Source organism: Durio zibethinus, chromosome 3 (genome assembly GCF_047325235.1).
Source record: "Durio zibethinus cultivar Kanyao isolate XHJ-2024 chromosome 3, ASM4732523v1, whole genome shotgun sequence".
Lineage (NCBI taxonomy): Eukaryota > Viridiplantae > Streptophyta > Magnoliopsida > Malvales > Malvaceae > Durio > Durio zibethinus.
Window position 1 is genome coordinate 33,009,701 of NC_143164.1, and position 27,757 is coordinate 33,037,457.

Here is a 27,757-nt window from a genome sequence, read left to right on the forward strand (position 1 = left end):
AGGAGCTTGTATAACAATAAAGTAAAAATATATGATTAGAACAACAGAAAGCATTTCATGTTAGTACTCTTATAATTCGATGATGCTTATGAAGAAAAAAAAAAGATACATTAACAGCAATGATCATTTGGATTGACATAAAATATTAAACAAACTAAAATGTTCAATTTAAGGAAAAAAAAAAAAAAGGAAAACCAAATAGCCAGAAAAGGTTTTTAAAAAGACACTAATTTAAGGCAATATGAAAAAGAAAAAAATGAAAATTTTCCCTTAATATGCTAACATTCCCCAATAAACAATATATATAAACCATTTTGAATCCCAAAAACAAAGTCCTATACAAATCCAATATCAATTACGTATTCATGTCTTTACAATAAATTAATCTCAAAGAATATAATCCAAGGTACTATCAAATTTCAAGAACAAACCCAAATTAAAGGCACTAAATAATATCTTCTTGATTGAACAACTCGTTGAAGCATTAAATCTTGTAATCAATATAATATAGGATGATATATGCAAGGATGAGTTATGGGGTGCTGTGAGATTTCCTGTTTGTTTGATGGTATAATGAACTTCATTTTCTATTTTATTCTAGCACAGTGTAGAGGAAATTACGTGAGATATAGGTAGGCAGAAAGTACAGACTGCTTGATTGAAATATAAAGCCTTTAGTCTATGAGAAATTACAGATTCAGTAGAATCATGTTCTTTGAAGTATGAACAAAGGGTTTGCCAAACATGTCTTATATCAACAACCCTCATTCATCTAAAATCGGTAATATATGCTTCAAATTTTACTTTTCCAATCTCCAACCAGTAATTGCAAATCTGAATAATCATCATGAAAATGGTGAGTAAGTAACAGCAGCTAGAAAATTAACGCATGAAAGAAGCAAAGCATAAACAAAATTAGGTGAATAATCTCAAGGAAGCGTAAATTTAACATAAATTTCAATTTAAATAGAAAATTTCAGTTTGTATTATTTACTCATCAAAGCATTTGAAATCCTCATCCTTGAAGGGAACTATTCTAGCCATTTCACATTCTGTAATACCTGTGAAGTAAAGTGAAGGGATTTGGCATCTTAATCGGAAGGAATAACAATTTCCATTTGAATTTTAGTGATGAAATATAGTATTAGAACTATGGTGGACTCATGAGTTCATTAATGTTTCAAATTTCAACTCCTCCATAACCCACCAACATAATTCAAAATTCATGAAAAAGAAACCCATAAAATAAATCATCAAAAGAATTAGTCAACATTAAAAAATGCACCTGCTCAACAACCCTCTTTTGCCTTGTAAAAGTAATGAAAGATTAGCAAATGCCAGCCATGTTCATATACTGAGCCCAAATTGAACCCAAATTACCTTTTTTCAAAAATGATTTGTTATTCTTCTCATGGAAATGGTTAATCGAAGCAGCAAAAGTATATTTGGAAAGAACCTTGTACTCTTCTTTCCACTACAAAAACTTATAACCCATACAACAAACCAAAAAAAAAAAAAAATCATTTTTTTATGCATGTATCTCAAACCTAAAAAAATTTGAAATTTTCACAAAAAACACATGCAAGTATCTCTCGAATACGACAAAAAACTTTTCTCTTTGCAGCTTCCTTTTTCCCCTCATAAAGCCCAGCTTTGCAAAAAATGAACACTCTAGCAAAAATTAAAAAATTGAAAGTAAAATCGAAAAACAGGAAAAATCTCAAAATAAGAAAATAAATAAAAAAAAAAAACTTAAGGAAGGAGGAGGTAGCGAATAGCGATACAAGGATTGCTCCATCCAGAGCCTTTCTCTCTTTTTCTCCTTCAATTATTTCCTTACATAGCATGTATGAAGGGAATCAACTACTGAATCATCTCGGGTGGAACCACAGGTGAAGCCACAAAGAACGATGAAGCAGATCTGACATTAATGATAGGCACGACGTCTACAAGAGTGACAAATAAAAAAACATATGGCTCAAAAGCCAGCTTTTAGCTTTGCCCTTTCTTCCTTAAATTATCTTCTATTTTTTTTTATTACATTGATGAGTTGGCTAAAAATCTTAAGTTGAGGAAAGATTTTATATACACTTATTGATAATAAATGGATTAATTTTCGAATTTTTTGCTAATTTAAAGGCCATCACATTAATCCAAATTTTTTAATCGGAAAAAAATATACTCATGAACGTGGAGAATTCATTTAGAAGAGGGACAATTAGACATCTTAACCCATAACAAGCCAGAGGATAAAGACACCTATATAGGTTAGCAATCCTCAAACCAAAAGAAAGGATTTCGATTTTGCATTGCAAACCAAGTTGATAACCGACTCAGTAAGGCATTGCTCAAAAGTACACAGGACAAAAAAAGAACACCGAAAAGAAGTCTTGCCAACCCAACCGGAATAACTTTTTCTCCTTCCTTGGTTACATTATGGTGGAGATCATGAGAATGACCCAAATGCCACCTTCTGGAAATGTTGTAAATAGGGTTGTCAGTGAAGACAGGGGGAGGGTAAATTCGGAAATGGGGATTTTTTTTTTTTTGGACAGATCTCAGAAGAAATGGGGATTGTAGGACTGGACTGTGATGGGGTTGGTGTGGGGATTTATGTCTGAGGAGATTGTTCAAAGGCAGGACCTGTGGTTGCGATTTACATTTCAAAATCTGAATCCCATTCTTGTTTCAGCATTCTTGCTCAGAATTGTTAAAAAAAAAAAAAAGGAATTCGCCAGTCTGCCTGGTGTTTGAGTTTGGGAAGGTACTCAAACAGAAAGAGCGGTGTCAGGGTCAAAGGACTGTAACTTCCAGAAAATCATTTGCTTCAAATACTTATGAGAGGAGAGAAGGAATCTGCCGCTTCAAGGACTTAAAAAAACCATCTAAATTTGGCCTTGGCTAATGTTTCGATGCACGGCACGTGCTATTTATGGAGTAGAAATGGCGACATGGCCCACAATGAAATTCTTTACTCGAGGTTCACATTCATAATTTCATAACCAAATTTCAGTTTTTTAGATCGGGTGTAATCGATTTTTTTTATTTTTTAAGTATTCTATCTACGCCCCACATGATGATCGTTCTTTAGTCATCCAGCAAGGCCCAAAAGTTTGTTGCCACTTGCGACTTGTGAGATCCATTACAACAAATTCCTTGGCTAAGGTCCCTCTGGGTAAGTAACAAAAAGTCCACTTACAATCAAAAGGTCCATGTAGTATTACGATGAAGCAAACTTTTTGCTCTAGATAAACCGTATTATGACTCAAAAATGGCCCAGTCCATACCAGGGTTATACTGTTAGTCCGCGGCCGTGAGGTATAAGGATAGAGAAAGAAACTCCTGGCAAGTTTTCTTTCTTCTACGTGCTTGTGAAATTGAATAACAAAAGCAAGTCCTGAACAACCAGAAAGCAGCAATCGCATTTGTAACGTCCACTATACATAACGTTCCACTTGTCCCATTGCCTCCCATTTCCACCTCCATCCAGTAAAGAATTTTATTACTACTATAGAACACTCACTGTGTTTAGACAGGCCGGCACTCCCCACTCCAAAACCAAAATTGGCGGCAAATCTCATCGTCTTCTATCACGCCATTTTCTATTTCCCTGTCTGTTCTGGTCATGGTAACCAGGAGAACTCCGTTGCCATGACCTGTCAGGCCCATAACTCGAACCGTAAATATCCAGGTAGTTCCTTCTTTGCACATACTTTGATGACCTATTTGGACTATTCTTTGGACTCCATGACTCAAAACCTTCATTCCTAACATACTCAATTCCTTCACTTGGAGGACCTGATCGCAACTGAGGCTGCACAGATCCTCCAACTGGTGGATTATAATTGTTTTGATAACCCTGAGAACAAGGATTAGAAGCTAAACCTTGCTTGGCTCTCCCAGGATCAGACAGTGGATCTATGTTTCCCACTGGGGGTCTAAATGAATATGGATGCGTTTGAAGAGGAGGATCAGATACATGGGGTAGTTGTGACCGTAGCTGTGGATGTTACTTGTGGCCATGACATTGTTGGCATCAAGGGAGACATAGAAAATGAAGAATGCATTTTTTCTGGTCCATTTGGTGTCATGGAGATTGGTGCATATTTCACATTACTCATGGTTCCAACCCGCAATGAATAACCAGCTGCAGCTGATAAGTTTGTCAAATTGTTAGCAGAGGTAGATTTTTCATGGTTATGGCTATGTCGGAAGCTGGTAGTTTTATAGCTGGAGAATTAAAAGCGAGACCATGGTGTGAAAAAGCAACATTAGGAGAATGTCGCTTCTCAGAAGTTACGGCATTCAATTGAGGCAACAACTGTGCCATGGCTGCTGCAGGCTGTTGAGCTAATGATGGGCCATTTGCTTCTTGCTGTGGCGCCGACAATCTAGTAGCAGGAAGCCTTTCCACAACAGGAGTGGCGGTGCTAACTCCAAGAGAAGCTTGGGCAACTCCGTTTCCCGTTTGACTTTGCTGTGAAAAAGGGTTCCTGACTGCCTCCGGTCTCTATCCACTCTGCACGTTAAACAAAAACACTTCCATAAGATTTGATGAAATAATAAAGATAAGTAATTCACTAATATCATGATCATATAAAATAATGACGTCATAAATCAGAGATTCTTCACATAAGTGCAACTATTATTTTTTAAAAAGTATGATGTCATCAATCACTTCTAAATTAAAGTAAAATATTAAATAAAATATTTTAACTTTAAAAATCTGTAGTATATAAACTATAAACCTATTACTGCAAGAGCGAATCTGTGGCAGTTGCCCCAGTGAGTTCTTAAATTTCTTTTAAGTTTATTATAAAAAATCTCAAAAGTTTTGGAAATTCAAAGCTTTACCCCGATTGAAAAAATTTTTAATCATATTTCTCCTCACTAAATTAAAACTCATACAAGAAAATTTTTATTATTTATCTAATAATTGAACATTTACACTTGGAGCGTAAAGCAATTTCATTGTAATATATATATATATATATATATACTTATATATATTTTTCAGTTTGCAAAAAATGAAATAAATTATTTTTAGAGAGTTGAAATGATTAAATTTTTTTTTTAATAATTTATTTAGATTGATATAAGGTGGTCTTGTAAAGATAGTGAAACTTGTAGTACTTAAATGGTTTTAACTAATTTTAAAATATATATAATATGAAGTAATAAAAATAAAAATAACTAATTATCTTTAATTAATAAAGATTTTTGTCTTCATTCTGCGTTTCAATGTATGTAAGAAAAGAAACATTTTTTATTCTCCAAATTATAGTGAATAAAAAATAAAATATATTTGTTTATTAAAAAAAATGATGAAACCAAACATGTTAAGAGTAAATACTAAAATTAGCTATGTTAACTTTTATTTCATTGTTTTATATATCATATCCCTCTTTAAAAATTTTGAAAGTAAAATTTTATTAAATTAATATAAATGTGTGTCTATTATAAAAGATGATTTATCTAAAGCGTATTTAGGTTATATTAGTCAAATTTTATATAATAAATTTTAGCTATGCAAATATTGTTTCTATTGCAAAAAAAAAAAATTGTTTTTTGTATACAAAAGAATGTTATATGTGAAAATTTTATTTGTAATTTTTAAAATTAATTTATATTTTAATAAAAAAATTTTAAATTAACTTAAAATATTTACCCCTCAATAATCATAAATTCTGGCTCTATCCTTACCTATTAGTTAATATGATACTCAACTCTAATATAACTAATTTTAAATGATAACGAAGAATTCTATTTACACTCCATTTAATACTATATACACCTCACTTCTATATACACTTTAAATTTAAAATTAAATTTTCTATTTATATTAAATACACCATAACACTCACTTTCTATTTTTCATTCCTACCTTTTCTCTCTTTTTTTTCTATTCACTTTCTGAAATTGAGTTTCTTATAAATAAATATCCACAAAAGCTTTGAAGGCTTTTGAAAATTGATATCCAAAAAGTAAAAATTCTTGGACATTCGTTTTTGAAAAATCTCAAAGTTTTTCGAATATTTATTTTCAAAAAAAACTCAAATTTTCTCAAATATCTATTTTCAAAAGGCCTTAAGTCTTCTCAAAAATAGATATTCGAGAAGATATAAGACTTCTTGAATATTTACATCCGAGAAGCTTAATTTCACTTTTAATTAAAAATTTTAATCATACGCTTATGAGCCTATTTACTTAATTATATGTATAAATGAAACTAAAATCGACATTCTCAATATGCATGGGATAAACTTATTCTTCCTCTTAAGTTTCTGAAAAATCAAGAATACTTTAATCATTTTTATCCCATGCATGCTTGAGAACTCAACCTTTTTTATTCGGATATATGATCAAGTAAGAATAGGCACATCAATGACTCGTGTGTGTATGCATATTAGTCCGAGTTTAAACACCCTATAAAATATTATCGCTGGCAATGTTATCAGCAGATTGACAAATTTGACAATATCTAATCTTTTGGCCACCAATCCTTAATGTCAAAATTGTCAATTTATTGAAGATATTTTTAATGGCCCAAATATTAGAAATCTTGATTTTTTTTGTTATCAAGAGTTTATAATTAAATATATATTTAAAAAAAATTTATATATCTCAAAAACAAATTTTTGAAAATATAAAATGACTTTTGAAAATCATTTTCGAGAAAGCAATATAAATTTTGGAAATGAACTTTTTGAGATCTATGTCCAAGAATTATATTACTTTCTCCAAATGAATTTTTTATAATACAATATACTTCTCAAAAATTTATTTTCAAGAAATACAAAGTGATTTTTTGGTGTATAAACTATATATTTTTATCATTTATTAAAGGTTAAAATTAATATTTGATATGAAAGTATTTAAAAAAAAAATTGGAGATATATAAAGAAAATTTAGTGATGTATATTAAAACAACCCAATAATAACATATAATTAACATATAATTTTTTAAATATCATATTAATTATCAAATTTATAATTTAAATATTACATTAAATAATTTTAAAATATCATCATTTCAACATTTTTTAGAGTATCGCTTTCAAAAATAATACAGCATTATTATATTTTATTATTTTAGAATTGTAGTAATGAATAATGATGAAGAGGGTCTAGACATATCGCTGCTAAGGCCACTGTAACAGCTTTATGCAAACAATGAAAGGGCCCTATAATTTCCCAGACCATAGATATCCATAGAACTGAACCCACATGGCCTGACATATTTGCCACGTTTCCCTTTTCTGGATAACCAATAAAGATATCCTATTAATAGTTGACGTTAACCATTCGCTATCTCCCAGTCCCATGTGGGCATGCCCCTATTTTAACATTAATTTGGCTGCCATTTTTTATTGCACATATCTTTTTTTTTTTTTACCTTATTCTCAACAAGGTTTATTTTAATTCTTTTTTAGTGAATAAGGATTCCTACATGTAGTTTTTTTAATTTTGTATGTAAAGTGCATCAAGGGAGTGCAATTGTCACACCCCATGTGAGCATTATCAAGATCAAGGCCTCAGCATCAATGCAAAGAGGTCAGTCCCTTGCTCAAGCACCAGACCGAGAGAATAAATCCTTGCGAGAGTTACCTGATGTTGAATCTGAGGATCATTTGAGAGAAACTTCTAGAAAGCCCTAAAATGTCCCAAAATGGTGGTACGGGCACTAAACATGTAAAGGCTCTAGATAAGACTGAACTTAAGCCAAGGCTGCGAGCATAGAACTTTTTAAAACAGCCAGATATGCAAATGACCAAAAATATTATAGCTTTCAGATAAGGAAGCTTTTAGAAGGCCTTGGGCGTGAGTACTCTGCCACGAGGCCTAGAACCTTCTGGAATATGTTTAAGAGCCACACACTTGGTTCCTTAGTAACCACAGAGGCCATGGTGCTCAAATATAAATAGGGTTATCTCCTTCCCACAAAGGACAACATACCAGAGCTAGTGAATTTACGAATTAACAAAGTTATTCAAAGCACAATTGTACATAAGTCATATTTATTTTTAATAGAATGAATCTTGTATTTTTTCATTAAGTGTTTTTTTAATGTGTTATAGTATTTGATTATCTTGAATACTCTATTAGTTTTTGGTAAATGTCACAAACTGACTTAAGTGTATTTAAATAATAATTTTTCACCTAAAGTCATACAATGATAAATTGTATTCTTTCATTAAGTGTTTTTTTAATGTGTTATAGTATTTGATTATCTTCAATACTCTATTAATCTTTGGTAAGTGTCACGAACTGACTTAAGTATATTTAAATAATAATTTCTCACCTAAAGTCATACAGTGATAAAGTTTAAGACCGAAGCACGTGACATAATCAGGTGTTAATAGCATGGAACATCCTTAAGAGACTGAAAAGAAAATTCTTGGCAGAAGCCTATATCACGCACTGTTCCAGGAATGCTAGATAGAGTTAGGGATGGAAGACACACTTCAACCTTCTCTTCACTTTTTTACCAACATCATTTGAATTACTAGCCCCACCAGCCTTAATCATGTCTAGCAGTTTCACTATTTCTTCACTCATAAGATTAACAGCTTGGCCAAAAGTCAAGGTAAAAATCAAAGCAGGGTTTTTCAACAATATAGCTAACAATTCGAGATCTGGTTTAGCAACAACATCACCAACAATCTAGGAGGAAAAAATAGCCAAAGTAGCTACAGTTCACCATGGGTAACCTGTGTTTCTGTATAATCAGTATTAGGTGGCTGCTTAGTTGGGAGTTTTGGGGTCAATATGTCATCATGGTCCATTTGTCACTCTCATGGTTCCTTGGGGTTAGATGGTATTTCCTGGATTATATAATAGAAAGTTTACCTCTCTCTATGGTTTTTGTTTTTCTACACATAAACCTCATTGCTACTCTCACCAGCACCAACTCTTCAAAGGTCGTCAAGTTTTACTTCTGCAAAAAAGAACTTAAACAGTTTGAAACCTGCAGGTCAATTAACATTAGTGAGATGAGCAGAATATTTAGGAAAAAGCTTAGTCGAAGAGAGAGAAGTAAAATCAAAATCAAGCAGTTGAAAATTTTAGCTGTACAATCTGATTACTTGTCGAACAGATTGCCTAGCATTGAATAAAGTTGTTGAATTATCCTGATTGGGATGGTAATTATGGGGAGAAAAAATTTTAAAAAAATGATGGGGAGATGAAGAAGAAATGCGTACTCATCCAGCAAAAATCAGTAACCTAAAATGCCGGCAACCCTCAACTTTTTTAGTAATTCCTTTAAAGCTGAGAATTGGTCATAGTTCAATAATAATTGAATTGGTTCTGTTACTGAAACTAGCTTTAAAATACAGAACATTTGAGACAGATTGAAGAAACCTGTGTTTTGTTTCTTTCATTTTTTTTCAATAAGAATTTACTAACAACAAGCAAAGCATGTCTATGCAAGTTGGAGTGGCTTTAAGCTCATCATAATTCATAAGAAAAATCTTCTATTTTTATTTTATGTCTCCATAAATCTGTGATATCATCAAGTCAATTTTGCTAATATTAATAATTCCTCAGAATACTCCAAAATTTGGTTCCAAAATCATGACAAAATTTACTTTGACCATATTTTAAAACAAATGTGCTCATAATTCATATAACAAGTATGGCAACTTTTATCCAGAGAAATCTCAATTTCAATTTCTTAGCATCCAAATCTTAAGTGAAAGCATAAAGAAAACCCCTTATTGTCATCAGTCTGATAATTATACCTTGGAATCATTGGTGATTCAACGTTGAAGCTTCATAAGGCTTCAATCAAACTCAATTAAGCAATTCTTTTATGTTATGTCGAGATAAATATTAATAAAAGAAAAGAAAGGAAAGGAAAAGAAAATGATGTAACTCTTGTTTGGATAATTAAAATTAATAAAAAATAAAAAAAATGAATTTTAACAATTATTATTTAAATAAATAGTAAAAAAAAATGATTTATTATAATAATATTTTTTAATTATATCTTTTCATTGTTTGTGATTATAAAATATTTATGGATCATGATATGTTTATTATTTTGTTTGATTTTACAATTGTTGCTATGGTAATGGTCTCATTTTTTTTTTTGTTTATCTATCTATACAGTGAAATATTAACAATAATTATTATAATAAAAACTTTTTGAGCTAGTCTAATATCTCATAAATTCAAAAAATTATGTCTATTCATAATCAATCATTCATCAAAATTAAATCACCCAAAAATTATAAAAAAAATTTTATATTATAAAAGATATGTAAAACTTACTTGAAACATAAAATGACTTTAAAAAAATTACAAAATGATTATGATCTGCTTAAATTTTTGTATTAAATTTTTAACATTAATAAAAAAAGGTATAATACTATTTTTATATAAAAAAATTTTTAAACTTTTTTTCTAGTTTTTTTTTTCAAATTAAAATATTAAAAAAATTGAGTTTACAAAAAAAATCAAAATTTATTTAATTTTCACTTTTTTCTTTTCTTTAAATTAAAAATTTATCCAAAGAAAAAAATTTTGTTTCCTTTACTTTCTTTTCCTTTCGCTCCCCTCGATCTCCTTTACTTTCTTTTTCTTTCGCTCCCTTCGATCAAAATACACTGTTAAAAATAAACATAAAATGATTGCACTTTCATTCTTTCGGTAACATTTACCTTGGATCAAGGTACACTAATTTAAAACAGCCAGCGTGATCCTGTTGAAGCAAAATACTATCTTCTATTTTTTTTTATTGGGTGAACCATCGTCCATAATTTGATAATGAAAACCTGAGAGAGGTTATGATATACGAACTAATCACTATTTTTAGCATCACTAGCTATCACCAAAATTTTAAACTAATGATTTTCACTGCTAAATTTTTTGGATGTACAATTCACTGGCACCTTAATGGTTTATGGGCCACAAGGCTCTTTACTAAGCTATTGCAAGCAACTTCCATATGTTGGTGCACACATCAAATAAAAGTAATCAAGTTAGAATTAACTTTTGCAATAGGCCAAAAATAATATATTCTATCAATGAGAATCCTAACCATTTCAACTGATGTTTCCACATTAGTGGTACAATTATCATAAATATCATCACATATCAGGAGAGATATTTGTAACAATTTATTTTTTACTTTTAATATTTTTAGGAAAAGAGGGGTGAGTGCATATACAACTAAAACAATTCACAAGTTTCATATAAAAATAAAATTTTCAGGTTGTAAATTACTTTTATTGGGAAAAAAAGTAGAAAAGAAAAACAATTGTGGGTTATAGGATTGGGGATGAAAAGAGGTAGTCATCCATGGTTGCAAAGATGCAATTGAATCTTCCTCCATGATAATTGTGGAAATTACTTAATGGGGACTCTCAACCATATAAAATTCAGGGTGTTAACACAAACCAAAAGGAACTAATGAAAAAACACTAATAGCAAATTTACCTAGAGACTTGTGCCATGAAATTTTGACCTTCAGGCATTTCTCCCATAGGGACTCCTTTGAATCAATATTCTCTTTTGGATTAAGAGAAGTTTTCAGCCTTTTAGAACTTTAGGGGGGAAGTATTAAAGGGGAAGTATTACAGGTTTCTTTGGTTCTTCAGCTAGCTGAAATGGAACCTTGGAAACTAGTAGAAAAAAGCTGGCCTGAGAAGTTGAAGTATTGTTCAGACTTTCACTCTTTGCTTCATTCATTCCATTAAAGGAATCGATTTTCCCAAATTTACTCTGCATACATAGAGCACGTGTTTTTGCATTTGAAATATCATCCGCAGACATAGGACAATTTTTACCAATCGGAATGGGTCTTGTTGTTTGTGAGCTTTTGCCAGCCATTTTTTGCCCTGGCTACTCCACTAACTAAACCTTCCTATGTTCCTTGCTATCTGGATTAGCTAAGGCATTGTGCTACTCTTGAAAAGAACTACAGAATATCACATACATCATCTGTATATTTTAATGTGATTAAGAGAGTGGTAAAATAGAAAAATATATAGCCAAAAAGTTCAAGAAAATGGATTATAACTAGCAGCAAAGATATCAGTAAAATTATAATTCCTTTACACATCCTCACTTCCCTCTCCTCCTAAAGAATAATAATAATAATAATGATAAAGATAAAATAATCCAAACTCTAAGTAAGGATGAGATACAATCAATCTCCCAGAAAACATGAACCCCAAACTCTAATTGGGGAAAAAAAAAAAGATGCCAAGCCTACCTCTTAAAACTTATATGAATAGCAGTTAACATTTCCTAGTTTACACATGTTAGATGTCCATGACTTAATATGATAAAATACTTGATAGAGGTAAGAAAAAATGAACCAAAAAGCACTACGAAGTATACTTTAAGAGTTAAAACTGATAAAAGACCTTGTTCCTAAACAAATGACTTTCCTTGTTTTGTTCTTTGGATGGTTTGTAAGGTAAAAGAAAATACAAAAAATAAATAAATGACAAATAAAAATAAATAATGAAGAGGGAAGAAAGAGGAAACAGAGAGGATAAAAAAACACAAACAAACAGTGACAAGGATACGGGAACTAGATACACTAAGGGTGTTCTTCTTTGTGAAGTCATCTATGGATGCTGGCAGCAATTTCAGAACTTGTGGAGGCTCCAATTTCTGGAACAATTTATCTACCCTTGTTATCTTCACCATTACAAGATATTAAGAATGACAACCAAGCCATATAAATATCAGATTAAATAATATAAATATCCACACCTGACATTAAAGGTAGCTAGAGTCCCTTCTTGAAAGATCATTAACATTAATTAAAAAACACTAAACAAACAAATAGACATTTTAACATATTTTTATTTGATTTCTGTGTGTAGTATACTTACAAATTGTCAACATTTGACTGCCATGATTCATCACCATAATTTTACTGATATTGCATAGCCAGAAAGCAATAATAAGAAATCAATTGAAAGAAATCAAACAATAAATAAAGAAAAGATGTAAACTTGCCTTTGCTTCGGTAACATCTCATTCTGTGCTTTAGTAGAGGATTAGGTTTCTTTGCAGGATGGCTTCTTGTAAACATTTTGCTCCACCGTTATAGTAAAAGCCTTGCCTTGTTTGATATGTCTAATCTTCAAATCAGATAAATGAGATTCAAAGTACCACAAAGCATACAAATAAATACAGCTAAGCACAAAAATTATTTTCATCATAAATGACAATTATTTATGAGAGGATTTTTATCACATATTGGAGCACTTCCATACCCATTACATATATATTAATGACTAATAAAAAAGACTATATCCACTTCAATTTCCCATCATTGATTTCCCTTTTTTCTCTGATAGTCAGAAACCAAAAGCTACCCTTAAAATAAATCTAGAAGCATAAGAAACTCCAGGAATCATTTAAAGTGCTTCACAGCATTTTACTCCGACAAAATCAACACGATCATACATAAATGAGAATACTTCCAATGGGCCATAAATCATTATCACATCTGACAGATTGATTAAATCTGAGATAATTATCCAACCATATTGAGCACAATAATGAAATATGGAGATAAGAAAACGAAGAAGAATTAAATGCCAACCAACAAATGCATACCTGAAAACCTGTACAAACACAGCTTGTTAACACTTTGCAGTATGGCTAACATCTATTTAGGGAGAGCTTTTTGTATAGGTAAATGACAAAGAACCTACATTCCAAACAATAACTGTAATCTGGGTAAAGTTATAAGTATAGGACTATAAATCATCACAGAATCTACTTATACCTTAAGGATGATAAAGAAAATAGTAATTTGTTCTTCAACAGTTGCTTGACTCAAACATGTTGCTAAAATCATCACACCACTTTTATTTAAAAACCTACAAGATAAAAAGACATTACTGAATCAAATAAACAAGAAGTAGTATGCTTATTAGTGAGCGTATTAAGTTTCCTCCATATTACCAATATGGCATTGAATGATTTTGTATCTGCAAGATCCACTCCATCAGTTTCACTCACCCAAAAAAATGTTTCATCTTTCCACATCTTACTGAATATGTTTTCAACAAAATGTTTATCCAATTCGTCTATGCTAGTAAGAGTCCCATCCTGTGTTGAGCATAATGGTGCTTATTCAGTATTAACAAGGCACACTGAGTTTAAAGGAACTGGCTCAACAAGTATCATGGCATCAAAACCAGTTGAAACCACCATTTCTTTCATTTTTTTACATGCATTAGATCTTAGGGCTTTATCCCTCAAAAGATAAACTTACTTTCTCACCCTAGTGCATTGGCTAACAAAAAATCACGCGCCTGCAAATTAACATGAATGAATCTAAATGCATTCTTATGGAGAAGGTATGATTGGAAACAATATCATGTTGATATACAATAAGAAGTTAAAGTAGATCATTGGGTTTACAATAATTCTAAGAGATGATCGATTTATCTCTTAATATCTTGTTCATAATTGACCCAAGGGAATAGACATAACTTAATGTAAAAAATTATATAAACGTTTAAATAAATACCTGTGTGATTGCAACACCAAAGAGAGCGCTAATCTCATGGGATTCTTTCTTACTGATTGCATCTTTAATGGAAAAAATAGCTTGCATATACTTTACAGCTTTAGGGTTTAGGAAATCTCTAGGTCATTTTCTTGGAAAAAAATTTGATAACTAAGTTAGATAGTAATGCAATAAACCACTATACTAATTCATAAAATATGTCTCACTCTACATTAGGAAATAGTTGGCACATCAAGAAGCAAAAAAAAAAAAAAAAAAACTAGTAAGAGCTAACAATCTCAAAATAAATTACATAATTATAGCCACACTTTCACTAAGAAACAGTAATGCAGCTCCTAAAGGTATGTTAAGTGACCCCAAAAAGCAACTTTAGTAGATACTCACCGATTTTTATTGACAAAAAACTAGCTGTCTGAAAAACAGTAAATAACGAAAATTTTTAATTCTTAGTTTTTTTTGTCAACCTTGACCAAAGAGAAAAGGAAAATTGAATTTATGGATGACAAACCGTTTTTTGGGTGAGAGGATTGACGCTGGTGAGTTTGCATTGTGTGACGATGACATTTTGAAGCTAATCAATCTAGCTGTGGAAAAGCCCCTTTGAAAGTCTATGAACTTTTGAAGCGACTACACGGTGCTCCAACTTCTGTCTCCGTTAAATTCTTCTTCAAAACGTGCCGACGCTCCAGATTGATAACTCTAAGCTCCAAGCATCAAATCGATGCCTACTTCGCATTCTAGTTCAGTACATCAGAGACCAATAATAATTTGAAAAAGGGGCAAAACTTGTTGTTTATTGGATTAAAAACGAATAATTAAGGTTAGGGTTTGGCAATTAGAGAAAGAACTTCGAAGTGAGGGAGCAACGAAGAGGGGCACAGATGATGTAGTATAGTAAAGCCCAAACTTAACCACTTCTAGGCATCAACCACTCATTTCTAATTCCCTTAGGCACGCGTATATTCTATACCAAACCTTTTTTTTTATTTTTTTCTTTTCCTCCTTTTATCATCCTGATTAAATAAAATTAAAAAAGTACTATAATATTTTTTAACAGCTATTATTGACTCAAAATTTACAAAGCTGTAAAAAAAAAGAGTACAAAAGAAATTTTATATAATCAGCCACTCCACATGATGCATTAATTAGATATTATCATACTTACACCAGGCTGTTGTCAAATAGTTAGTAATTTTTTTTTTAATTCATTCAAGTAATAGCAAATGCAAAATTAATTAAATAATGCTTAATTCAATGTTTTATATAATTATTTTTAAAAAATAATATTTAGTAGGTTTGTGATTCAAATTCTAATATTTGTAATTTTTTTTCTATTATCGGATGATAGCCCTTATTATAAAATAAATAAAAATTTAACTTAAATTTGGTTCATCGTATCTTATCCTGAGATATTATATGCCCAATTAAGGAAATGTTTTTGTGACTAATTATATTCTTTAATTCTATCTTTCTATACACGTTAGAATAAGGAAGTTCTTCCAATGACCTTTATCTAAGAATAGTAGGTCAATCGTGTGTTTCCAATATCATTGTAGCTTTATTATTTTTTATAGGGTTAATGTTACAAATAATTTTTGAACTATAATAAAATATTTAATGTAATGCTTAAATTTTAAAATTTTATAATATAATACCTGAATTATAAATATACTAATTAATATAATATTTAAAAAGTTATTTGTCTATCATGTGTCATAATTTAAACTAGTCACATTAAAGGCAAATATTATATTAGTTACATAATCATAATTCAAGTATCGCATTAGAAAATTTTAAAATTCAAGTATTATATTAAATATTTCACTATAATTTATTAACTATACATGGGATTAACCTTTTTTTATTACTATTGTTAGGGCATTTTATGGTAAAAATGATATAATGGCCTTTTATCACAAAATAATGACTCACCAACAACTTAGGATTATTTTTATCTTTTGATCTGAGCTGACATGGCAAGTTGACCTTATTCCTTAGAGTTCATATCAACTCGATCAATATCGTTCTACTTGACAACGTGTGAATATGATGATTTGTTACTCTTTTGTTGGGTTTTTTTTGCCATGTCAAGTTGACTTGACCTCATCAGCACTAAATTCAATTCCAATAGCTTGGATCACTAAGATTTGAACACCTTTTTCTCTCTAAGTATAATACTTTTTCTCCTCCTAGGTATGGATAATCAATTATCCATCCTCTTTATAGGTTCCACTATTTCTCTATTTTGAACATTGAGTTTAGCGTTAGAACACAAATGCCAGGGATAACTCTGATCTTTATTTTTTATGGATCTTCATTCTCCCTTAATTTTCAAATCTTTAACCTTTATTTTTTAGGGATCTCCATTCTCCCTTGATTTTCAAATCTTTAACCTTTCAAGTTAAGCTCAACACCAACAACTATAAAAATAAAATAATATCAATAAGGGTTAAATAAAAAAAATAGCCCTTATGTAATACACTTTCTATCAATTTAGTATTTAAAGAAACAAAAATCACAATTATGTAGTAAAACATTTGTTTCGTCGTACACTTTGATACTTTAGACTAACATCGTTAGTCAAATTACTAACATAGTATAAATACTCAATAAAATTATAACACTTGTAAAAAATGTACAGTTATCATTAGAGGTATATTAAGCCGAGTTTAATTGATCTAATAAGAAATTTGAGCTCATATTCTATTCGAAATTCACTATTTAAAACTCAACTCAAACTCGATTGAATTTTAATTTTTAAATTTAAATTCGACTTGGGATAAAAATTGAGCTACTTGAACTTGTTTGATTAAGTTCGTTTATTATATAACAAAAATTAATTCTTATGCTCGACATCAAGCTTTAGCTCAAATTAATTTACATAAGGGTAAAATAATAATTTTTAATTAAAATAATTAAAATATATTAAACTATAAAAATTTGATTAGGCCCAAACTACTTGAATAAGGTATTAGGATGCTTGTACTTAGCTCACTCAATAAGTCGAACTATTCAAACTCCGTTAGACAATGATCAAACTGAATTTAAATTTTATTTCAGTCAAGTCTAAGTAGTTTGTAAATTATTTTATTATTTATACCCTTAGTTATCATGACGTTATATTAGAAGAAATCTTCAAAAAATAAAAAAAAATTTTAAATTTTAAAAATTTAAAAAAAAAATTTGATTTTTTGAAAAATTAAAATAATTAAAAAAACTGAAAATTAAAAAATCTTAAAATTTTCAAAAAAACAAAAAATAATACTAAAAAATTAAACAAATCCAAAATTTTTCAAAAAAAATTCAAAAACATTTAAATCTAAAAAAATCAAAAACAAATTTGAAAAACTAAAAGTAATTAAAAAATTTTTAAATAGTTAAAACTACAAAAAAATTCCAAAATTTTAAAAAATATAAAAAATTTAAAAAGTAAATAAAACGAAAAAATACTTTAAAAATTTCAAAAAATAAAAAGTGTTTTTGTAAAATTTAAAAAAAAAAAATCCCTAAACATTTTTTAAAATTTTAAAAAATCCCAAAATTTTCAAAAAAGTGAGAAATTTTAGAAAAAATTGCAAAAAATGAAAAAAAAAATCTGAAATATTAAAAAATTTGAAAAAAAAATAAAAAATGTATTCTAAAAAATCTACTAAAAATCTGAAAAAAAGAAAAAAAAATCCAAAGAATTTAAAAATATATGAAAAAATTTATAAGAAATAGAATTTTAAAAAAAACCAACAAAATTGAAAAAAATAAAAATGTCAAAACCTAAAAAGTAAAAATTAAAAAAAAATCTAAAAAACAAAAAAAAATCGTTGGGCTATATTTCTTATTTTTATATGGTAATATTTTTTGAAGTTTTTCAATTTTGAATTTTTTAAAAATATTCAACTTTTTAAAATTTTTCTTTTTTTTTTTATAGAATTTTTATAAAACATTTTCAGTTTTTTTTTTATTTTTTTGGATTTTAAAATAATTTTTTTAATTTTTAAAGTTTCCAATATTCAATTTTTCATTGTTTTTTGGAATTTTTCAAAAAATTTTCATTTATTTTGAATTTTTGGGATTTAAAATATTTTTTTCTATTTTGTATTTTCAATTTATCGATTTTTTAATTTTTTTAATTTTTCATATTTTCCCTTTTTTAAACTTTATTGGAATTTTTTTATAAAAAATTTATTTTTTTGAAAATTTTAGGAAATTTTTTAATTTCTCTAATTTTTGTATATTTTTAGGATGTTTTCTAAAATTTTCACATTTTTTGAATTTTTTAATTTTTCATAAAATTGTTTTCATTTTTTTTATTGTTCAATTTTTTCTTGAATTTTTAATTTTTTTATATTTTATAAAATTTTTTACTAATACTAATAATGTAATGATGATATAACGATAATTAAACGTTTTTTATATGTGTTACGATTTTATCAAGTATTGATGCCATATCAGTAATTTGATTAACGATGTTAAGTAAAACATCAAAGTGCAAAATAAAATAAAAGTTCAAATTCTTAATTATGAATTTTAGTTCATTAGATATAAATTTATTGAAAATATATAATACATAAGTATTTTTTTATATTTAACCCTATCAATAAATAAATATTTTAACGTGCTAAAAAAAACCTTATTAAAAAATAAAAATAAAAATAAAAGACAATAGTAACTTGAGTAAAAGGAGTTTTCAACTTTTTAACCTAAAAATTAGGGTTAATAATATTTGTAATATCTAAATTTTAACTTAAATTTTATTTTTATTTTTAAATTTTAAAAAATTTTAATCGGATTCTCAATTGATTAAAGTTGTCTTATTTTGATCCTTTCGTCTATAAAACCATTTAAATTGATAATAAACATTATATGGTGTCATATAATAACACTAATTTACATTTTACTTCGGCAGAGAAATGATCTAAATAGAATTCTCTCAAAATTTAAAAATTAAAGATGAAATTATTTTAAAATTTTATATATTTTTTATAAAATATTAAATTTAAAATTATAATTTAATATTTTAGAAAAAAAGTTTTTTTAGATAAAAAATAATATTTTTTATTATGATCTTTGAATAAAATAATATTTTTAATAAAATATAATTTTTTGTTTTTAAAATGTATTGAATTTAAAAAAAAGAATCTAAATTTTTGAATTAAATTTTAAGTTTTGAATATCTATTTTCAATTTAAAACTAAAATTTACCTAATAAATTATATTAGAACAAAAATATGAAAATAAAATTTTAAATTTAATATTTTTATAAAATATGTATAAAAAATATATAAAATATATAAAATTTTTAAATAATTTTGTCATTGGTACTTAAAGTTTAAAAAAATAAAATTTTTGATCATTTTTTATTACATGATGTCAACTGATGTTATTTTGTGTTATCAGTTGAAATTTATTATCAATTAAATAGTTTCATTTATGAAAAAATTAAAATAAGATAACTTTAATAAATTAAAATTTTAATTAAAATATTTAAAATATGAGGAATCAAAATAAAATTTGAATCAGAATTTAATATCTGTTATTAACCTTAATAATTAAGAAGATTTAAAAAGACATAAATTAAGAGTTCGAACGCAAATTTGGCCAAAAAAAAGAAAGAAAAAGAAAAAAACACCAAATTCCTAATATCCCCAAAATTTATTTTCCCTCTTTTTTAAAGGCACTGCACATCTGGCAAACCAAAAAATCCTTTCTTTTTCCCGTATTTCACCGCCTTTTCAACCATCGGTCTCGTTTATAATTACTTCCCCCATTCCCTTCTCCGATTATACTTCCTTTAGCGCTAGGCTTAGGGTTTATTTTTCAGAAGTGCTCTCAATTTCGATCGTATTTCTGGTACGTACTTTCCTATTTTTTGAGCTAGGGTTTTGCTTCTCTATCTTTTGTCCTTTTGTTTTTTAAAAAGATAATCTTGATTCTTAGTTATATTTCACAACTCCCATGATCTTTGCTTGTTTATTTGTAATCTGTAATCGGTTCTTTCTTTTGAAATCGTAATCAACTATAGGCTTTTCCTTTTTCATTTAACCTTGTGAGCCACGGCGTCTGATGTGACATTGTTTAGAAATTTTGCTTTTCGCAATTTTTTTTTTTTGCTCCCTCTGATTTTGTTGTTAGCGTTTTCGTCAATGTTTGGATGTTCATGTTATATTATTTTTTAATTTATCCATATAGATTTTATTTGTGTCTGAATTTTTGTTTGCCCATTTCATGCTAAGGTTTTGTTAATTTTTGTGGTTTGATTGTTTGGTATTCGACGTTATGAATTTTTTTGTTATATGCTTTTACAGATTTTAATTTTAAGAAACCTTAGCTCCTATTTACACAATGGAGCGCAAGACTATTGAATTGGATCAGGGATGGGATTATATGCAGAAGGGGATCACAAAGCTGAAGAGGATTTTGGAAGGATTGCCAGAACCTCCATTTAGCTCAGAAGAATATATGATGCTTTACACGTATCACTAATTACTTATTTTCAGTTTTGTTGATTCTTTTCGAGCCACGGACTTATTATTTATAATCATCTGGTATTTTTTATCCTCATCATCTTTCATTAATTGGAACCACTACAGGACTATCTACAACATGTGTACTCAAAAGCCACCTCATGATTATTCTCAGCAGCTTTATGACAAGTACCGAGAGGCGTTTGAGGAATATATTACATCTACAGTAAGGAATTTAGAGTCTTGTCTGCCATCACTTGGTTGCTGAGTGCTGACTAGTCTGTGTAGATAGATAGTGATTTATATAAAACTCAGTTTATTATGGAGGCATTGTTTTACTGCTATGATTTCAAGGATGTTAATGTAATTAGTCCTCTCTTGGGGAATTATTGCTGAAATCCTCCCCTTTTTTTTTTTTCCTTCTTTGCATGACAAAGGGATTTGACCAACATCTTTTAGAATGCATATTCCATGGACTGAAAGCAATGCTATATTTCATTTACTTTGTTTTAGCTTCTATATTCCAAGAGCTTTGGTTGCATTTGTTTGATGTTTTCTATATTATATTGTTTTTTAAAGATTGTAATAACTCATTTGCTTTGTTGATTTTTTAAGCTCCATGGTTTTATTGGTTGATACTTTTGCAAATTCTTCTTTTACTAGCTTTCTTCTCAGCAGGAACCCTTGAAAGTTTTTTATCCATCCATCTACTTTGTGTGGTAAATATGCTTTTTGCTCATATTTCCTCCTTTTTAAAATAGGTATTACCATCTTTAAGAGAGAAGCATGATGAGTTCATGCTGAGGGAGCTTGTTAAAAGATGGGCAAACCATAAAGTGATGGTCAGGTGGCTATCACGCTTCTTCCATTACCTAGATCGCTATTTCATTGCCCGCAGATCACTTCCTGCACTTAATGAAGTTGGCCTGACCTGCTTCCGTGATCTGGTTTGTTATTAGTTCTTCTAATGACACATTTATCCAATACTAATTATGGCATAATGAGTTGGATTTTGAGAATTGTGCTGCCCATTATTTCAAATATGCTCTTAACTAATTGTATACTATCTATTTTACTAATCTCAGGTATATCGAGAAGTGCATGACAAAGTCAGAGATGCTGTAATTGTCCTTGTAAGTTTCCATCATTATGTCATGGTTAATTGTATTTTTAGGTTGCATTTTGAATAAAAACTAAAGAGTAACAGTTACTTCATATCAGATTGATAAAGAACGTGAGGGAGAGCAGATAGACCGAGCATTATTGAAGAATGTGTTAGATATTTTTGTTGAAATTGGCATGGGCCAAATGGTTCGTTATGAAGATGATTTTGAAGCAGATATGCTTGAGGATACTGGTGCCTACTACTCACGGAAGGCATCAAGCTGGATTGAGGATGATTCTTGTCCAGATTACATGTTGAAGGCAAGTACTTTGCTGTTCCTGCATTTATATTTTTATAGGTTATAAGTTTTTCACCTTGGTTAACCCAGATGGTTCTAATTGTTTTTATTTTAATGATAATTGCAGTCTGAAGAATGCTTGAAGAAGGAAAGGGACAGAGTGTCTCATTACCTGCATTCAAGCAGTGAGACAAAATTGTTAGAGGTCAGTTGAATGGTTGGAAAGTTATAGTTTAATGAAGAGCTTTTTCTGTGAGCTTTAGCTTGGCTTGAGGGTGCACTTTTTTTTCTTCGGAGAGAAAATCTGTTTAATTTTCTTCTATAAGAGGTGACTTAAATGAATAGTGTTTGATGTGTGAAACATTGTCACTAAGATATTACAATAGAAGTTGTGTGAATTCTTTTCAAGTGGAAAGATCTGGTTGCTTTTATCTATTTTCTTCTAGCTACCTAGAAATGGAGATTGCATGTTTTTGACTTATCCAATGACATGGAATAATATAGGCATGTGATAAGAATAAACAGAGACATCCTATTAAGACGGCTTTATAATTCCTAGAGCACTCTACTTATAGCTGTTTGTTCTTTATCTAGAAAGTGCAACATGAGTTGTTGGTCATGTACGCAAATCGGCTACTTGAAAAGGAGCATTCAGGATGTAGGGCCTTGCTTAGAGATGACAAGGTATCATCCAACCTTGTTTCTTTGCTAGCAATGCTTACTCTTCTGGCTGTTTGCTTTGGAAAATATATAATCAGATAGTTATTTGGCTTTGTTTACACTCTGTAGCTGGAGGATCTCTCTAGGATGTACAGGCTTTATTGTAAAATACCTCGAGGCTTGGATCCTGTTGCTAATATATTCAAGCAGGTCTGAATAACCTGTTTATTCTGCAAGCTAAATGCCCATCTTTCTCATGTTACTTTATGATTTTACTGACTCTTTGTGAGTAATTACTTTTTGCAGCATATTACAGCTGAGGGTACAGCCTTGGTTGAACAGGCGGAAGATGCTGCAAGTAACCAGGTTAATTGCTGGATACATTTATTGATTTCCTTCTGTACTAGAAGATAAATCATGAAGATTTTTTCTGGATTGTAATTGTGTGCTTGTGAGGGGATGAAATCCTTTTCTTTTAGACTAATAAAATGGGTACAAGAGTAGTATTTAAACATATCAGTGTGGCATGTTGATTTTTATGTTCATTTGTTATTGTGGTTGTGCAGTTCTTGTAACTGTTAAGTTTGATTTGCCTTTGACATGCCAATATTCCCATTTTATTTCTCTTTAGGAAAAAGAGAGTTAATTCCAACTAATACAGACTAAAATTTTCCCACAATTGATGGAAAAATAGATGATCATATTCATTTTTGTTTTGAATAATCACCTGTCTGGTTCTAAGTGCTGATATTCACTCATTTCCACAGGCCTCAAATGCTCCTGGTGTGCAGGAACAGGTAAATATCCCAACTTTTACAGCTATGGATTCTTTTGAAATCTGTAAAAATGTTGAAAATTGTTACTTCTGTCATTGTTAGGACCTTATCAGCAAAATTATCAAGCTGCACAATAAGTACATCGTGTATGTGACTCGCTGCTTTCAAAACCATACTCTGTTCCACAAGGTTTGTGTTGGAACACCTAAATTTGTAATATGGATCTGGTTCAGTCGTGTTATCTAAAATTTGTAATAAGAATAAACAGAGACTTCCTATTAAGACTGCTTTATAATTCCTAGAGCACTCTACTTATAGCTGTTTGTTCTTTATCTAGAAAGTGCCACATGAGTTGTTGGTCATGTACGCAAATCGGCTACTTGAAAAGGAGCATTCAGGATGTAGGGCCTTGCTTAGAGATGACAAGGTATCATCCAACCTTGTTTCTTTGCTAGCAATGCTTACTCTTCTGGCTGTTTGCTTTGGAAAACATATAAATCAGATAGTTATTTGGCTTTGTTTACACTCTGTAGCTGGAGGATCTCTCTAGTAAGTACTGGCTTTATTGTAAAATACCTCAAGGCTTGGATCCTGTTGCTAATATATTCAAGCAGGTCTGAATATCCTGTTTATTCTGCAAGCTAAATGCCCATCTTTCTCATGTTACTTTATGATTTTACTGACTCTTTGTGAGTAATTACTTTTTGCAGCATATTACAGCTGAGGGTACAGCCTTGGTTGAACAGGCGGAAGATGCTGCAAGTAACCAGGTTAATTGCTGGATACATTTATTGATTTCCTTCTGTACTAGAAGATAAATCATAAAGATTTTTTCTGGATTGTAATTGTGTGCTTGTGAGGGGATGAAATCCTTTTCTTTTAGACTAATAAAATGGGTACAAGAGTAGTATTTAAACATATCAGTGTGGCATGTTGATTTTTATCTTCATTTGTTATTGTGGTTGTGCAGTTCTTGTAACTGTTAAGTTTGATTTGCCTTTGACATGCATTTTATTTCTCTTTAGGAAAAAGAGAGTTAATTCCAACTACTACAGACTAAAATTTTCCCACAATTGATGGAAAAATAGATGATCATATTCATTTTTGTTTTGAATAATCACCTGTCTGGTTCTAAGTGCTGATATTCACTCATTTCCACAGGCCTCAAATGCTCCCGGTGTGCAGGAACAGGTAAATATCCCAACTTTTACAGCTATGGATGCTTTTGAAATCTGTAAAAATGTTGAAAATTGTTACTTCTGTCATTGTTAGGTCCTTATCAGGAAAATTATCGAGCTGCACGATAAGTACATGGAGTATGTGACTCGCTGCTTTCAAAACCATACTCTGTTCCACAAGGTTTGTGTTGGAACACCTAAATTTGTAATATGGATCTGGTTCAGTCATGTTATCTAAAACATGCTTCGTTGAAATGTTCAATAGGCATTGAAAGAGGCTTTTGAGGTATTTTGCAACAAAACTGTTTCTGGCAGCTCAAGTGCTGAGCTTTTGGCAACTTTCTGTGATAATATCCTGAAGAAGGGTGGAAGTGAGAAATTAAGTGATGAAGCCATTGAAGAAACACTTGAGAAGGTAGCTTTATCCACCATTTTTATACTGAATTTATGGTGATCTGAAATTGATTCTGAACTATCTGTTTGGTTTCTGCAGGTAGTTAAGCTGTTTGCCTATATTAGTGACAAAGACCTCTTTGCCGAATTCTACAGGTGAGGTTTTTTTTTTTGTCAATTAGTTTCACATCTGCTTGTTTTTAAAAAAAGAAAAAAAAAAAAAAAACCCTTTAAAGGCATGAGTTTGCATGGTACATTTTGATCCTAACTTTATGGTGTGCAATCATTGACAGGAAGAAACTCGCTCGGCGACTGCTTTTTGACCGCAGTGCTAATGATGATCATGAAAGGAGTATTCTGACTAAGCTAAAGGAGCAATGCGGTGGACAGTTCACCTCGAAGATGGAGGGCATGGTGAGTTGGCCTGAGTTTTGCTTAGTTTATTTTTCTGCATTAATTACGGTTTAAATTGTGATGAAACTTGTCTTCTACCTTCATGACAGGTGACAGATCTGACATTGGCAAGGGAAAACCAGGCCAGCTTTGAGGACTATCTTAGAAATAACCCAGCTGCACATCCTGGGATCGATTTAACAGTTACTGTTCTTACCACAGGATTCTGGCCAAGTTATAAATCATTTGATCTCAATCTCCCTGCTGAGATGGTAATGACTTCTAACATGTTATTGTATGATGACAGAATTAGAGCTCTTACTCCAGCATGTCTTCAGAAATTTTATTTGTTTCAGGTCAAGTGTGTGGAAGTTTTCAAAGGATTTTATGAAACAGAAACAAAACATAGAAAGCTTACATGGATATACTCTCTGGGAACTTGCCACATTAATGGCAAGTTTGAGGAGAAAACTATTGAGTTGATTGTTTCAACTTATCAGGTAAACCGACTCTGTAAACTGTGTGCGCTTTTTAAATTGAAAAATTGTGGTTTGGGTTGGATTTATGTCTTTGTCTTGCTGGGTTGCGGTGTTGAACTTTGATTGTGGAATCTAATTTCCAGTTGCCTATGTAAACAGGCTGCTGTCCTCCTTCTGTTTAATGCTTCTGATCGGCTGAGCTATTCAGAGATCATGGCTCAGTTGAACTTGACCCATGATGACTTGGTCAGGTTACTACATTCGCTGGCATGTGCCAAGTATAAGATTCTAAGTAAAGAGCCAAACACAAAAACCATCTCCCAGAGTGATTACTTTGAGTTCAACTCTAAGTTTACTGACAAGTTGAGGAGGATTAAGGTCTGGGATAGTTTTGCAACTCTCTTTTATGTTATTATTGCTTTTGGTATTTATTTGAATGAGAAGTTCTACCTTTGGAAATAACCTTGTAAACTATCCTATGTAGATTCCTCTCCCTCCAGTGGATGAAAGGAAGAAAGTTGTTGAAGATGTTGATAAAGATCGGCGTTATGCTATTGACGCTGCAATTGTGCGCATAATGAAGAGTAGGAAAGTTTTGGGCCACCAACAATTAGTTTCAGAGTGTGTTGAGCAGTTGAGTCGCATGTTCAAGGTATTAATATACGCTAACCCTTTATCTGACAGTTTGTGAGAGAAACATTAGATGTATAGATGGGGATATCAGGTTGCCTTAACTGACAGAAAACCACACACAGGCACATGCAAGCCAAACATACACTGTATGAAAATAATCTTTTAAAGAATGAAAAGCTAGAGGACAAAAAGATCTATGAGATTTGGGTAGAAAGGTGGAAAAACGACTGGTTCTCTTATCCAAAGGAAGTTTACTTTTGAGAATGATGCATGTAAATAAAAGATGAGAGGTGATAGATTTTTATTTTAAATGAAAAGTGATGAAATGGAAGGAGTGGGGTTATCAAATTGGATAAAAACATCGACTTTTTTATAGGTGATTAACGTGTTGTGTTTCTGTGATCAAACACATGCACGGAAACTGGAAAGTAAGTAATAGGTGATAGGTTGTTTAATTACATAACTTCTTAGTAGTTGGTACTAATTACATAGGATGTGGTTGGGATTTGCAGCCTGATATTAAAGCCATCAAGAAGCGGATGGAGGATCTCATCACACGAGACTATCTGGAGAGAGACAAAGATAATCCAAACTTGTTTAGGTACTTGGCCTAAGTAGGTCCTTCCCAATGGAACGTGGGAAGTGGTACAGTCAGATGGATTTACAATGCTCCCCCACTGAAATCCACATATTTTTTTCTGGGTACCTTGTGTAAAGTTCAACGAAGTTTTAATTGTCTATTGAAATTTAATTAGTGTTTCACTTTAAATTTCATCAGTATGAATATTACATGAGTAGTTAACTTTTAAATTACGTTTATTTAGTGTCTCACATCTATACATATTTTGAAAAAAATTCTCAATGAAATTATCAAATTA

At 30.4% G+C, this 27,757-nt stretch overlaps 1 protein-coding gene and 1 pseudogene across 10 annotated transcripts; one reads left to right on the forward strand and one right to left on the reverse strand.

Moving 5' to 3' along the window:
• Positions 1 to 1,171: 1,171 nt before the first annotated feature.
• On the reverse strand, positions 1,172 to 20,240 carry LOC111283537 (homeobox protein LUMINIDEPENDENS-like; annotated as a pseudogene).
• On the forward strand, positions 20,039 to 27,698 carry LOC111283366 (cullin-1). 10 transcript variants are annotated; one of them, XM_022871853.2, is made up of 25 exons: positions 20,079 to 20,350; positions 20,806 to 20,973; positions 21,091 to 21,190; positions 21,726 to 21,911; positions 22,050 to 22,097; positions 22,186 to 22,389; positions 22,495 to 22,572; positions 22,962 to 23,051; positions 23,157 to 23,237; positions 23,334 to 23,393; positions 23,795 to 23,824; positions 23,906 to 23,992; positions 24,141 to 24,230; positions 24,337 to 24,417; positions 24,514 to 24,573; positions 24,965 to 24,994; positions 25,076 to 25,162; positions 25,247 to 25,396; positions 25,475 to 25,530; positions 25,668 to 25,788; positions 25,878 to 26,039; positions 26,124 to 26,267; positions 26,406 to 26,624; positions 26,731 to 26,898; positions 27,392 to 27,698. In XM_022871853.2, the coding sequence occupies exons 2-25, from the start codon at positions 20,843 to 20,845 to the stop codon at positions 27,491 to 27,493; spliced, it is 2,565 nt and encodes an 854-aa protein (XP_022727588.1). In that variant the 5' UTR covers positions 20,079 to 20,350; positions 20,806 to 20,842; the 3' UTR covers positions 27,494 to 27,698. The 10 variants fall into 10 exon arrangements, with proteins under 10 accessions (XP_022727589.1, XP_022727588.1, XP_089614641.1 ...); XM_089758515.1 differs by having other exon boundaries at positions 20,109 to 20,350; positions 26,106 to 26,267; XM_022871854.2 differs by lacking the exon at positions 24,337 to 24,417 and having other exon boundaries at positions 20,039 to 20,350.
• Positions 27,699 to 27,757: the final 59 nt, after the last annotated feature.

Excerpts from the sequence above, each read along its gene's own strand:
- LOC111283366 (XM_089758515.1), top strand. The coding sequence starts at position 20,843 with ATGGAGCGCAAGACTATTGAATTGGATCAGGGATGGGATTATATGCAG. Across the intron at positions 24,231-24,336 it reads CCTTGCTTAGAGATGACAAG|CTGGAGGATCTCTCTAGTAA; the intron begins GTATCATCCAAC and ends TACACTCTGTAG. Across the intron at positions 26,040-26,105 it reads TCAATCTCCCTGCTGAGATG|AAATTTTATTTGTTTCAGGT; the intron begins GTAATGACTTCT and ends GCATGTCTTCAG.